Source organism: Fonsecaea erecta, assembly GCF_001651985.1.
Source record: "Fonsecaea erecta strain CBS 125763 chromosome Unknown Scaff1, whole genome shotgun sequence".
Lineage (NCBI taxonomy): Eukaryota > Fungi > Ascomycota > Eurotiomycetes > Chaetothyriales > Herpotrichiellaceae > Fonsecaea > Fonsecaea erecta.
This window is the reverse complement of record NW_017387244.1, coordinates 4,696,333-4,709,923: the sequence shown is the minus strand read 5'-3', so window position 1 is coordinate 4,709,923 and position 13,591 is coordinate 4,696,333. Positions and strand designations below refer to the sequence as shown.

Here is a 13,591-nt window from a genome sequence, read left to right as displayed (position 1 = left end):
CTCTCCACTATAGTGTTCTCGCTTGAATATGCTCGGTACACTCATCTGAAGTTGCAGCACAATCTTTTAACGACATGCCAAGATTGGATGCCTTGTCGACTACAGAGATATCGTAGGGCCTGGACATGGACGATATTTCTGGTTGAACAATCGAGAGAGAACGCTGTTTGTTTCTGCAGATAAGGGGAGATGGTCTATAGCGACACCATCCGTGGACGACGAGGCCGCTGATGCTAATCATCTCAACCCGAGTGGCCTCCCATCCATCTATATTCTACAAGCATCATTCAACCAGAACGCCAAACCTGAACGCTGTGCTTTCCTCATACAATAAGGATATCGTATTTCCCCTTGCTGGATATCCGGACTTCATCGCCCAGACCCTCCTGCCCGTACTTTCTCCTTACCAACTCGAAGATGATCAATCCCGCACTGGTGCTCGGAACCTGCCGAATGGTGAACCACCAGAAGCCCTTATACAGCCATCGCCTCATTCCCCCCTCGGCCACTGCTTGCAGACGAGCTTGTCTCCAGGTCGATTGGTAGGCGTGGTAGTATACCCTCAACATTCGGCCAGGTCTTGCCAGCGGCACATTGTCAGCGTTGAGTTTGATGGCCTTTTTGTCCACTTCCTCCAGGCGCTCGTAGTGAAGAGTCTGGAATGTGGAGAGAGGATAGAGGACCACTTGCTGGGCCATCGAGGCGGTAATGCCAGCGAGCATGAGAAAGGCCGGTTCAAGGGCGTAATGTGGTCTAACCACCAACGCGCCAGGGTCTCTCTTCGCCTCTGGTCGTTCGGCCAATGTAGCCTGTCCTGGGTTTCTCTCTTTCAACCCACGTTCTTCTCCTTCCCACCCTTCAGCAAGCCTGTGTCCATAGTACCACTGCACGTATGCATGATACCCCTGCGCCTTGACCCATTCAAAGGTACAAAAGAATACACCACTTCCAAAGCTATCCTTCAGGAAGCTCAGACCAAAACCCGCAAATATTCCCCTCATTCCGATCTCTCTTAACTTTCCCTTACTGTATTCCCACATAGTCTTGTCTTCGTATCTTGCACCTCGTCGTTCGAACCGCACTTGAAGGGCATCCAAGGGAGCTGCCAAGATGCTCTGGATCGAGCCCGCCGCGAATCCTGCAAGAAAGGTGCTTTGTGGCGGTGGAGGTGGATACACTGTTTTCCTGGCATGCGCCGAAGGTTCGTGCAACAAGCCCAGAATTTGCAGATAGCTCGTGTACAGCGCTGCACCCACGGCCACATTCGCAAACAATGGCAGCGCCAATTGCTCTGGCACGAAGCGCCACCCGTAGTGTTTGATTGCCGTCGCCAGCAGGCCTGGTGTCGTAGACCTCCATGACCACCGACCAGTCTGTATGTCCGGATTGATGCTTTTGGCGTATGCGAGGTAGTCCACTCTTGTTCGAAAGAAAGCTTTCACCGGCGCACGGAAATAGAATGCCACTGCCTGTGCGGTGAAGGCTCGAACCCCTGCGGCAGAGGCACCGGTCGCTGCATTGCTTTTTGTGTCCTTGTACACAGGAGGGGAGTCTGACGGGATCACAGGCAGAACGCCTTCGAAATTGGTAGGGTCGTCATCGAGTGAGTCCATTCTGTGCCGTCTCGCTCTGTAGTAGCGTGGCCATTATTGGCAGCGATACATTGACTTCGGTCAGTGAGCCGATCTAGTCGCGTGGAGCTTGTGGGAGAACTGGCGCAGATGCGCAGATGCGTAGCCTCAGAGCAACAATAAGAATAGCGGGACGCACCCGCACAAGGCTGATTGTTGCTCGCGACGTCATTTTTATCATATACAATAAATAACAACATGGGGAATCAAGGGGCTCTTTTCCATCGCCCTTGGACGGGCGCAATACAATGCCGCTAATGTAAACACAATATACAGTCCGGTCACGTTGAGATCTACTCATTTCATCGCTCATGTGGTATCTTCTAACATTTCAAAACAGCAGCACACGCCGACCATCGGCTATCCGATTGTATGATTAAACCTGCGCCCAAGAGTTGCTGAAATCATGTCCGGTCATCACGTCCTGTCGGCTGCAAGGCTTCATTCACAGCCATGATCATAGATCGATCCTCGTCTTCCACTCTATCTTCTCCTTCTCTGCCCATTCCTGAAGAAAAGACACTCCGAATCTTGCTGCCTCAAAAGCCGTAGTGTTTGCATCCATTGGCAGGTAGAAATCTTGTGGTATCTTCGATGGCGTCAATTTCTCTTGAAGCCTCGCACTCGAATCTTTAGCCCGCTTCGACCAAGTAATAGGATACTCGCGTTTCAACAGGTCGAGGGACAGCTGCCGGGACCCGTCCAGCCACGCCGTCTGCAGTTCACGGGCGTTCTGGATCAGCTCATCCCTGAATTCAACGTAACGTTTTTTGTACTTTTCTGCGTCTTCGTTCGTCTTGGTGTTACCATCACTACCAGGCGTGGGTGCAGAGTTGCAATAGTCATCAGGTAGAGGATCCCGCGCCAACCTGTCCATGTCATACTTGTGGACAAGTTGTCGACATACTGCGCCCAATTGGACAACCAGACCGTGGAGATGGGGAAACTTCCTCGACGCACGGAAAACGAAGATGTGATACAGAATAATCGATCTCCAGCCTGGCTCGATGCTGGGACGGGCGTGGGATTGCGCGGAGATGTTGATCATGAAGCACAATAGCGCTTCGATCAGTTTCAGCACCGCTTTCGCGTGTTGGGAGGTATTGGCGTCACTGTCAGGAGCAGGCAGCAGGGCTGACCCTTCATGCTTGAGAGAGCGGCCCAAGGCAAAGAATTTGTAGTTGATGTTGGCCCACTGTTGTCGCTCCTCTTCTCGAGAAGTCGAGCTTGTCGGGGCTTGAGGAGATGGCTTGGGAGCCGCTTGCGGCGTTGACACCCTTGCTTTGTCCCCGGTAGGAGTTGGGGCGTCAACACCCTCCGACGACTCCACGCGTCTCATCAGAGTAGATTTCAGTTCCTTCTTGGGGGTGGAAAAGGTAGACTTTGACTGAGACGACATAGTGGTCTTACCAGCCGGGGGGACTGGCGTAACAGGGCGATTCTCGGCGTCGGCAGCCTTGACCTTCTTGAAGGTTGGTCCAGGACTACTGTTTTCAGCCTTCCGCTTCTTCTCCAGCTTGACATCATCAACGGCAGGCGGTCTCGGCTTAGCCTCAGCAGTGGGTTGAGCTTCTACAGGGTCCTTTCTAGATATCTCCTTCCTCGCATTTGCGTCAGAGTTGTTCTGCGAATCTGGCGCTTCTTGCTTCGGCACCTCTTTCTTGGACCGCGGTGCAAACTTGAGAAGCGCTTCGACCCTCTTCCTATTCTTTTTGCCGTACTTCAGAATAATTGTATGCCTCTGCCGAGGGCCAGGGCTGGCTCGGACCCCATTGTGTAAGGGTGTCCCGCCTTTGATGCCGTTCTTGGCCAGAATCTTCGCCCCAAGACTTCCCTTGGCCGGATTGGGGGTTCCTGGAGCGCTGCTCCGGGCTGAGTGCTGGCTGTCGGAGCGTACTCTGCTCCCCGCTGGGGCCAGTCCACTTCGGTCGCTGGGAGGCTCATTGTCTAGGTCGGCACCAGCAAGGATCGAGCGTACGGGGTCTGATCGCTTGGGCAAACCACTGGCGGGGCTTCCAATTGAGGTGCTGCTCGGAGGTGTTGATAAAGCCTTTGCAAGTGACGGAGGCAGGAGGGGAGACAATAACTCTGGTAGGCAGTTCTCCTTCCCGGGCGACGGTAGAGTAGGGGAGAGTAACCGGGGCATTTTCATGGTGGAAGACTGTGATTCGACTTTCGACGTCTTTGCGCTAGATCTTGGATCTTCAATCTCGGGAGAGAGCTTCCTTCGCTTCGCAGGACTCGGAGAGTCGGCCTTCTGCATCTTGGAAGGGACTTGGGGGGAATTATGGCCGTCCATTCTTGAAAATTTCAACTGATGATCCTTGATCCCGTCACTCTCCTGGGCTGTCGGCTGTTTCTCTTGCTTCTTCTCCAACAAAGACTGTGTGTCGTGTTTGGCCTTCTCTGCACTCAACGGTAGGTTGACTGACGTCTCGATTTTCTTTGGGGGTTGAGATTCCAATGCAGCGTGAGCTGGACTTCTGGTTTTCGTCTTGTAGTCCTTCAGGCTGATCTTCTTGCGATTACCTGCGTCTGCTGGGGTATGTTGACCAGTCACTGGAAGGGCTTTGGGGGAAAGTTCTTCTTCAACAATGGGATTCCCGTGGTCGTCGGCCCACCCACCCTCGACTTTCAACAAAGCCTCGTGCTCACCCGAATGCGGAAGGAAGCTGAGATATTGGAGCTGCTCTTCTTTGCGGTCGAATGGTGTGCCCTCATACCACGTATTGACGAAGCGCGAGCTGTGGCGGTAGGGGACGTCGGAGGGAACGGAAAGTAGGTAAGGTTGTGGAGGGAGAATGTTGTCGCTGAGGTGCTTAATACGCTCATCCAATTGAGCAACGATATGTGAAGGGAACTGCTTAACCCTGGGCAAGTTCGTAGATTCCGGGGGTCTCTCAGTCGTGCCCGGGGACATTTTGTCGCAAAGGCGAAGGAGCAACGGTTATCTTTCCATCACAGTGTGTGATGGGTTCGTCAAGGTGACCAGCTCTGGCGGCGACAAGCTGGACACATCGACAGCTCATAAAACAGTCCCATTACATATCGGTAATTGAGGGAAGGGTCACGTCTCTGGGTTTGTATCGCGGGCACGGCGCCTTTTTGCGGTGATTAACTTTCATAAAATGGGATCGGAGGGGATCTGACCGACCTGGTGGAGGACGCGAATGCGGGCAGCGAGGGCTGATTCGGCGCAGGCTGGGTTCAATCTGCGCAGCGTGTGCTCTGAGCGGTCGAGTATTCAACGGTTTTGCGACGGAGAATTGTTCAGGACGTAATCGGCCAGGAGAGCTGGCGGAGCAAAAAGTAGGAAGGAAAGGCTGATGATGGATGGTCGCAGTTAGCCAATTCGATTTACACAAGCGCAGTTTGGGCGAATGCGAACCAGTGAATGCGAGCAATCACTGGATCAGGAATGTGAAGATGAAAGAGGGGCACGACTGTGATAAAGTCAGTGCTGGAATATCTTTGCCCAAATAGCGGCAGGACTAGGGTCTTTCGAAGCGCCCGACAGCCTGTTTCTGTATATGCTGTGGTGTATTCCTCGAGAAGCAGTGTTAGTTGGGTTGGCAGTACGAGCAGAGGGCGGTTGTCAATGGGGGGAATGATTGACGCCAAAGAGCTGTAAGGCAGCACCGACGGGGGCGAGGCCAAGTAGAGGGAGCGAGAACCTGGGCCTCACTCACCTGGGCTCGGCCTCCCCGGCCACTGGAAAAGGTTCCCTCTTGCGCGCTCGGGGCATCCCGCGCTGCCTGTGAGCCCTCCCCTCGCTTCATCCCACGCGACCCAGTCTGTGCCATTGAGGCAAGCCCTGCTGACCCTCCCCCCTTGACATGCAGAATCCACCGTGAGCCCCCAAATCCACCCAGCGAGCCAGGTTGACTATACATCATCTTAGTCATCCATCAACCAACTTTTGACCTCTTTTATAACAGTGGTGGCGTGGACCGGCGGTCCGCCCGGCAAACATTATACAGCATCCCATTCCAGTGAAATCCAGTATACAGTACAGCTCGATTTGATTTACCACCAGCCTCCAGTGTAGAGCCCCAGGCTCCAAAAGGAGGCTTTTTGACTCCATTGATGCAGTGACATACCCCCATATCGTTCAACCGTGTTGCAGCTCTATATCTGTACGCCTAGTAAGCCGACACAATATAACACTGGGCATCCAGCGTGGGTGACTTTAATCCTCGTCTTGACCGATCTTCCCATATTGACCGCGGGAACCGTTGTCTTGTCGTGTCCGAGACACCATTCGACCAATCCAACCCCCCACACCTGCTTGATTGCTCTCGCGTCTCACTCGCGGTTTTCCATTCTCGTCCAGCTGGACATCGGGAGGATCTATATCAAGGCCTGGAATTGCAGTATCTGCAGAGAAGATACTTGGTTGAGAGGCACCGTGCCTGATGTCGAGAGAGGATGGTGATCCCACGCCCATGAGGGAGCCTCGCTCCGCCTGGGTGGATGGAGTGGGCATCGCTGTCGTGGCGTCCCCAAACAGCGCGTTCATATCTTCAAGACGAACATTGGCGGTTTCGGGATATACGAAATAAACTGCGTTGTTGATTAGTGCTTGTAGCAGATCGACAATAGGAGGCCAACTTACCGAGAACAAAACTCAGCGCACAGAAGAAGGCGTGTACAAGATACAATCTCCACTTGATCGATTTCTGGAGAATCGGTGTGAGTTCACCAACCAAAAAGTTGAACGCCCAGTTGCTGGCGGTGCTCAAGCTGGCACCTTTCGCCCGAATGCTGAGTGGCAGAATCTCTGGAGGATAAAGCCAAGGGATAGGGCCCCAGCTGGCTCCGAATGCCGCATTGTATATCATGACAAAAACGACGACCAGAGTCGGGGTCCACCGTACGTCAATGAAGATGAAGTAGGAGATCAGCGACAGGGAGATGATCATGGCCACAGCCCCAGACAAGAGAATTGGCCGCCGTCCCCATCTATCAACCAGATACCAGGGCGGAATCGTTGAGCCCAAGTAAGTGAATGCATTGATACCAGTCATGAGGATCGCGTCTCGTCCCACCCAACCTGCCGATTCGAACACAAGAGGTGCGTAGTAGGAGATGACGTTGATGCCGTTGAGTTGTGCGAACGCCTGAGCAGACATTGCAATAAAGACGCGCTTATAGTACCGTTTAAACATATCCGAGTACGAACGCTCTCCTTCTTGACGTTGCAAGAGGACGTTCATTTTGATCTCGCGATATTCTTGTCGAGCCTTGGCATTATGAATATCACCTTTGCCATAGAGATTGGCAATGACAATGATGCCCTCCTCGTCGTGATCGTTGTCCAGGAGCCACCTAAGGGGAAAAGGCGTTAGCATAGCCCATTATCCTTCTTGTCCGGAATCTCGTACCGAGGGGATTCGCAAATAATCAAGCTGCCAAATCCGAGAAGTGCCCCCATAACGCATTGCATCAACAAAGGCACTCTCCATGAAAGATCGCTCTGGATAAAGCTGCAGAAGTAGTCCACCCAAACGCTCGCAGCGTAACCCGTGATATTACCCGTAAACTCTATACAGGCCAGTTTGCCTCTATTGTGTGGAGGACTGATCTCGGACTGATAGACAGGTACAATGGTGGAGAGCGCGCCAACTCCAAAGCCTGCGATCAATCTCCCTACCATCATCATAGGCATGCCGTTTGACAAGGTTTGGAGCATTCCACCGACGAAGAAAATCATCGACCCATAAAGAATAGTCCTGCGACGTCCAATGATGTCGCCAATGCGTCCGACGCAGAGCGATGATATAAGAGCGCCAACCTCTAGGATGGCTACCATGGTACCAACTTCAGCTGGGCCAGGTTGATTGAAAGCATCTCTGAAAAAAGGACCACTTGTCTCCGTCAGCAATGGCAATTAAGATATTCGGCCGGACATACGTAATAATGCCAGACATAACACCTTGGTCGTAGCCAAAAAGAAATACACCTAGTGATACGAAAACACTTGTGAAGTACCTGCATTGCGGCTGTCAGTTACCCGTATATGCTTGTGGGAGATTCGTTCCAGCATACAATAACGGCTTTCCCACAAGCCCCTTGGTTCGGGCGGTCTGAGTGTCGGTGGGAGCCATGATGAGAGCTAATAACCTCTCTGCCTTGGTGATTTGCCTCGGTGGAGGCTCCGGAATGAAGATAGCCTCTTTATCTATACCGAGAGAGGGGTGATCCCGCTCAAGGTGATCTTGTTCCTGAAATCCAACTCTCTTCTTCCGTCCTCCACCGTGACCACGACCGGAGTCTCTGAGCCGTTGACCTTCCCGGGTCAGAGGATCTAGCTCAATTCGATAGGGATCCTCAGCGTTGGTGAGCTGCTCTGCGAGATCTCCAGTATCGCTCCAAAGGGAGAAGTCGTCAGACTCAGACCCTGAGTATGATGGTCGCCGATTGCTTTCGTCTTTTTCGTTCCCTACGGCAGTCCGCAATGTGGACGATGGGTCTTCCAGGTCTGCTCTGGAGCGAGACGAATGCGATCGGTGGTGGAGGAAAGATTCGGTAGACGGGCGAGGAGAAGGAATGGTGTCGGCGTGCAACGGGCAGTCTGAACGACCGGCCCTGACCTGACTGAGCAAGACTTGGAGGTTTTTCGGTATGTGGGTCGGGTGCGCAGTTGAGGGAGAGGTGTGTGTGAGAATCGAGACGTCAGGCTCAAGAATCAGACGGCAAGCGGACAGGCTCGGTCACTGGTCAAGCGATGGCGATTGTGGCGAGGGCATTGGACTGGAGAACCGATCACAAGAAATGCGGAGTCGGGAAAGCCTTCCCATGAGAGGACAGCCAGCGGGGATGACTCAAATGGACTTCGTCAAATGATGCGGTAGCTTTGGGAATAGATAGCGAAGGACAAAGCTCGATGTGGCCGCTTGCAAATTGGAGTACGTGGTGTTAATAGTGAGGAGGAGGATGACGGATGCCAGATGCCAGATGCCAGATTTGATCGGGCTAAGTTGCTGGCAAGCCAATATTGGACCAAGACCGACAAGCGAGGCATTGCCTTTAGAAGTAAAGGGATAGGGGCAGGCTGATTTTCTGGGGAAGACACAAGCCCTCAGGCAGTCAGATAGGCACCAGCTCAGGGGCGCCACCACTCCGGGAGAAGCCACCCAAGCCGCCCACGTTTAACCATACACAACCTCCGCCTGGTGCCGCTGACCCGGAACCAACGTCAGTGACGCCAAGCCGCCGCGGCAGCAGATTTTTTTCAATAGTCCTCACAACCACACATCGGTGAGAGCGATAATCACAAGTCGGATGAGCCCTTATGACCAGACTGATCCATGGATATCAAGAGAGTAATCTCGTGATTCATCTGTCATTTGCTATCGGCTGGCCTCGGATGACCGTCTAATTCTACGTATCGACCACTCTTCCATACGGCCCCACGACACTTTTCCTCTACTGTGTGGGATTCTTGTATTCTCTCATCTTCGCGAGGATTCAGTTGTGGTGCCGTGTGCCTGCTTGTGACACTGATCATGCTGCAAACCGGGAGTGTCTAGCCTCAAAACCCTACTTGCCGATCATGGACCACCCACAAGTCTGTATTATCCCTGGAGCGTCAGCCTTCTCAGAATTTCGACGTCAGGCTCTAGCCTCCAACATTGGTGCTCGCGACGTTCAGGGACGATATATTCACTATGTTGAACTTGTGGAATCCCTTGAATCTGAGAGCCATGCCCTCTTGGAAAAATTGTTGACCGACGGTCACCATGTAGATGCACAAGAAAAGGAAGACGAATCTTCCACTGTCCTTTATGTCCTCCCTCGACCGGGCACTATTTCTCCTTGGAGTTCCAAAGCCACCAATATTGCTCATGTTTGTGGGCTTCAGAAGGTCGTCCGCCGAATTGAAAGAGGCGTCAAGATTACAGTATACCTTGACGATGGACAATCTCTGGGCGCCTCAAGCCTTGACTTCCTCCATGACCGGATGACAGAGACTATCTCGGAAAATGAACCCGACCTCAACCTCTTATTTATGCACCACCAACCTGGCCTATTGGGTACATATGAACTGTACAATGGTGGACAGACTCCCTCGGAGATACTTCAAGATTTGAATCGCAAGCTTGGCCTTGCACTCGACGCTTCAGAGATCCAGTACCTTGTTGAAGCCTATTCGAAGGACGGACCAGTCCCGAGAAAGCCTACAGATGTTGAACTATTTATGTTTGCTCAGGTGAACTCAGAACACTGTCGGCACAAGATTTTCAACGCGAGCTGGACCATTGATGGAAAACCCAAGACTAACACCCTGTTTGGTATGATCAGAAATACGCACAAACAGACCCCTGAAGGTACCATCAGCGCATATAGCGACAATGCTGCTGTACTGAAAGGCAGCAATGGGAGTCAGTGGGCACCCGATGACATAAACGGCCAGTGGAAAGCGACAAAAGAAGCCGTACATTTCCTCGTCAAGGTCGAGACCCATAATCATCCTACCGCTGTGTCTCCATTTCCGGGAGCGGCGACCGGTTCGGGAGGTGAAATCAGGGACGAAGGAGCAACAGGAAGAGGAGCAAAACCCAAAGCTGGTCTCTCAGGATTCTGCGTATCAGATCTACTGATACCGGATCACCGCCAGCCGTGGGAACTCGACTATGGTAGGCCTAGTCACATCGCTAGCAGCCTAGACATTATGCTTGAAGCACCCATTGGAAGTGCAGCCTTCAACAACGAGTTTGGTAGGCCATGCACTGCAGGGTATTTCAGGACATTGCTGGTGGAAATGAGAACGGGCAAAGACTCTGCAGAAATCAGAGGTTACCATAAGCCTATCATGATTGCAGGGGGGGTGGGCACTGTTCGACCTCAGCATGCTCTCAAGGACCCTGAGATCGTCAAAGATGGTGCGTTTCTGATTGTCATGGGTGGACCAGCCATGCTGATCGGGTTGGGAGGAGGCGCCGCATCGAGTGTCAGTTCTGGAGAAGGATCGGCCGAGCTCGATTTTGCCAGTGTTCAGCGAGGCAACCCCGAAATGCAGAGAAGGGCTCAAGAAGTCATCAATGCATGTACCGCGCTTGGTTCACACAACCCTATCCTCTTTATTCACGATGTCGGCGCAGGAGGTCTATCCAATGCTCTGCCGGAACTCGCGAAAGACTCTGGTCTTGGTGCAGAATTTGAGCTTCGAGACATCGACTGTGCAGATAAGAGTATGAGCCCCCTCCAGATATGGTGCAATGAGGCCCAGGAGCGGTATGTTCTCGCGGTAGCACAGGAAGGTATGAACAAGTTTCGGGCCATTGCGAAACGAGAGCGATGTGAAATCTCGGTCGTGGGAAGAGCCACGAAGCGGCAGGTGTTGAAGCTCACAGACCGTGATCACCCGGCAAATGGCCATGATCAACAAGATCCTATCGACCTTCCAATGGATGTCCTCTTCGGGAAGCCGCCCAAGATGACCCGTGATGTAAACTCACGCAAACCAGACCTACCAGGCTTTGATACTAGCTTGAGCTTGTATGTCCCCCAAGCGTCGATGAACGGTTTACTCCAAGAAGCAATCGATCGGGTGCTTCAGATGCCTGCTGTCGGATCCAAGTCTTTCTTGATCACGATCGGAGACCGAACTGTTGGTGGGCTCACAGCTAGAGATCAAATGGTCGGCCCCTGGCAGGTTCCTGTGGCGGATGTGTCTGTTACAGCAACGTCACTCACCACTGGTATCAAAAGTGGAGAGGCGATGGCAATGGGCGAGAAACCAACCATTGCGTTGATCTCCCCGGCAGCATCTGCACGTATGGCAGTGGCCGAATCACTGATGAATCTCACTGCTGCAGACCTCCCGGATCGTCTTCACCAAGTCAAGCTGTCCGCAAATTGGATGTCTGCATCCACTCATCCCGGCGAAGGAGCAGGGATTTACGAAGCTGTGGAAGCTTTGGGCATGGATCTGTGCCCAAAGCTCGGTATCTCGATTCCGGTTGGGAAAGACTCCATGTCCATGAAGATGAAATGGGCGGACCCTCAGAGCAAGGAGGCAAAGGAAGTCACAAGTCCCTTATCAGTCGTCATATCTGCCTTCGCGCCCGTCCTGGACATCAGGAAGACGTGGACGCCGCAGCTCAAACGATACAGCGAAGTTGGCGAATCTACGCTCTTTTTCGTGGACTTGGGTCTCGCGCACCGTGCCCTGGGGGGATCCGTCCTCACCCAATCCTTCAAACAAATTGGCGATGAAGCACCCGACATCCGCTCCGTGTCCTTGTTCAAGGACTTTTTCGACGCTACACAGCAACTGCACGAACAAGGCCTTGTGCTGGCTTACCACGACCGTTCTGACGGTGGCCTGTTCGTGACGCTGGCGGAGATGTCATTTGCAGGCCGCTGTGGCATAGAAATTATGATCAACGACATCTGCCCAACGCCGCACACACCGGATATCATATCTACATTATTCAACGAAGAGTTGGGTGCGGTCTTCCAGGTTCGAAAATCTGATGAGAATCGCTTCAAGGCCTGCTTTGCTACGTGCGGCCCACCTCCGGGTCTTATCCACAAGATCGGCCGCGTTTCGACCAAGTCGTCCTCTCAGAACATGGCCATCTATCACGGTGGGAGACTAATCTACCGTGCCACTCGCGGCCAATTACAACAAAAATGGTCCAACACGTCGTATTGGCTTCAACGGCTTCGGGACAATCCTTCCTGTGCGGACTCAGAATACAATACAATCCTGGACGATACTGAACCAGGACTGAGCTACAATCTTCTCTTTGACCCCAAAGAGAACATCAATACATATAAGGCGTCCTTCCTCAATTACATGCGTCCCACGGCCCGACCGCGTGTCGCCATCCTCCGAGATCAAGGCACCAACGGCCACGCCGAGATGGCATTCGCTTTCGAAGCTGCCGGATTCACCGCGATAGATGTCCACATGTCCGACATTCTGGACCCGAAACCGCACCAGTCACACCTCGGCATCGATCACGACCTCTCTTCCTTCGTGGGTCTCGCCCTCTGCGGCGGCTTTAGCTTTGGCGACTGTCTTGGTGCGGGTCAGGGATGGGCCAAATCGATCCTCTTCCACCCGACAACACGTCGGAAGTTCCACACCTTTTTCGAGAGGAAAGACACCTTCACCTTGGGCGTTTGCAACGGGTGCCAGGTCCTCTCCAAGCTCAAAGAATTGATCCCGGGAGCGGAGAAATGGCCCTCCTTCGAGAGGAACGAATCCGAACAGTACGAGGCCCGAGTCTGCATGGTCAAGGTGTCCGATCCTCCGGCGGAATCGGGCATGGCGCCCAGCGTCTTCTTTCACGGCATGAGCGGATCTTCATTTCCCATCGCCGTCGCCCACGGCGAAGGTCGGGCCTCGTTCACCACCGACCTCCCCCCTTCGCAGACAGGAAGCAAGACCTGGGACGCCTCCCTCGCCCACGACTTCGCGCACGCCAACCTCGCACCCATCCGGTACGTCGACAACAAATCCCTGCAGCCCACGACGGCGTACCCAGCCAACCCCAACGGCAGTCCCGCCGGGATTGCTGGCGTGCGCAGCCAGGACGGACGTGTGTTGGCGCTGATGCCACACCCCGAACGCACCATCTTGGCCGGCGTGGGCAGTTACATCCCCGAGCACGCCATGAGGGGAGAGAAAGACGGCTGGGGCGAGTGGGGCGAGTACGGGCCGTGGTTGAGACTGTTCCAGAGTGCGAGGAGGTGGGTTGGATAAGAGAAGACACATGAACCTCTGACTAGCATTTGACCGGGGGGTAAAGGGGAGACTCTAAAGAGGGCGTTGCTGGACTGGAAGATGTTCGGGAAATACTGAAAAGAAGACTCGATGAAATGAGATTGGGACTAGGTTATGACTTGCACTGTTGTCTCTCTTGGATTGTGGTGAACATGATGATGCGAAGGGAGGTGCCGATGCAAATCCGCGTGTCTGTAAGGCTTGACTCTCCTGGCCCGAG

General features: G+C 53.3%; 4 protein-coding genes across 4 annotated transcripts; 1 reads left to right on the top strand and 3 right to left on the bottom strand.

The window, feature by feature from the left end:
• Window positions 1-323: 323 nt before the first annotated feature.
• AYL99_01683 (hypothetical protein) lies at window positions 324-1,613 on the bottom strand (the record flags this gene model as incomplete). Its single annotated transcript, XM_018833199.1, has 1 exon — window positions 324-1,613. One exon carries the CDS (start codon window positions 1,611-1,613, stop codon window positions 324-326), a length of 1,290 nt encoding a protein of 429 aa, XP_018699078.1.
• Window positions 1,614-2,088: 475 nt separating this feature from the next.
• AYL99_01682 (hypothetical protein) lies at window positions 2,089-4,551 on the bottom strand (the record flags this gene model as incomplete). The annotated part of the gene is made up of 1 exon (XM_018833198.1): window positions 2,089-4,551. The coding sequence occupies one exon, from the start codon at window positions 4,549-4,551 to the stop codon at window positions 2,089-2,091; it is 2,463 nt and encodes an 820-aa protein (XP_018699077.1).
• A 1,269-nt stretch (window positions 4,552-5,820) lies between these two features.
• AYL99_01681 (hypothetical protein) lies at window positions 5,821-7,738 on the bottom strand (the record flags this gene model as incomplete). The annotated part of the gene is made up of 5 exons (XM_018833197.1): window positions 5,821-6,194; window positions 6,247-6,959; window positions 7,016-7,498; window positions 7,545-7,622; window positions 7,680-7,738. The coding sequence occupies 5 exons, from the start codon at window positions 7,736-7,738 to the stop codon at window positions 5,821-5,823; spliced, it is 1,707 nt and encodes a 568-aa protein (XP_018699076.1).
• A 1,448-nt stretch (window positions 7,739-9,186) lies between these two features.
• Window positions 9,187-13,408, top strand: AYL99_01680 (phosphoribosylformylglycinamidine synthase; the record flags this gene model as incomplete). The annotated part of the gene is made up of 2 exons (XM_018833196.1): window positions 9,187-13,337; window positions 13,402-13,408. The coding sequence occupies 2 exons, from the start codon at window positions 9,187-9,189 to the stop codon at window positions 13,406-13,408; spliced, it is 4,158 nt and encodes a 1,385-aa protein (XP_018699075.1).
• Window positions 13,409-13,591: the final 183 nt, after the last annotated feature.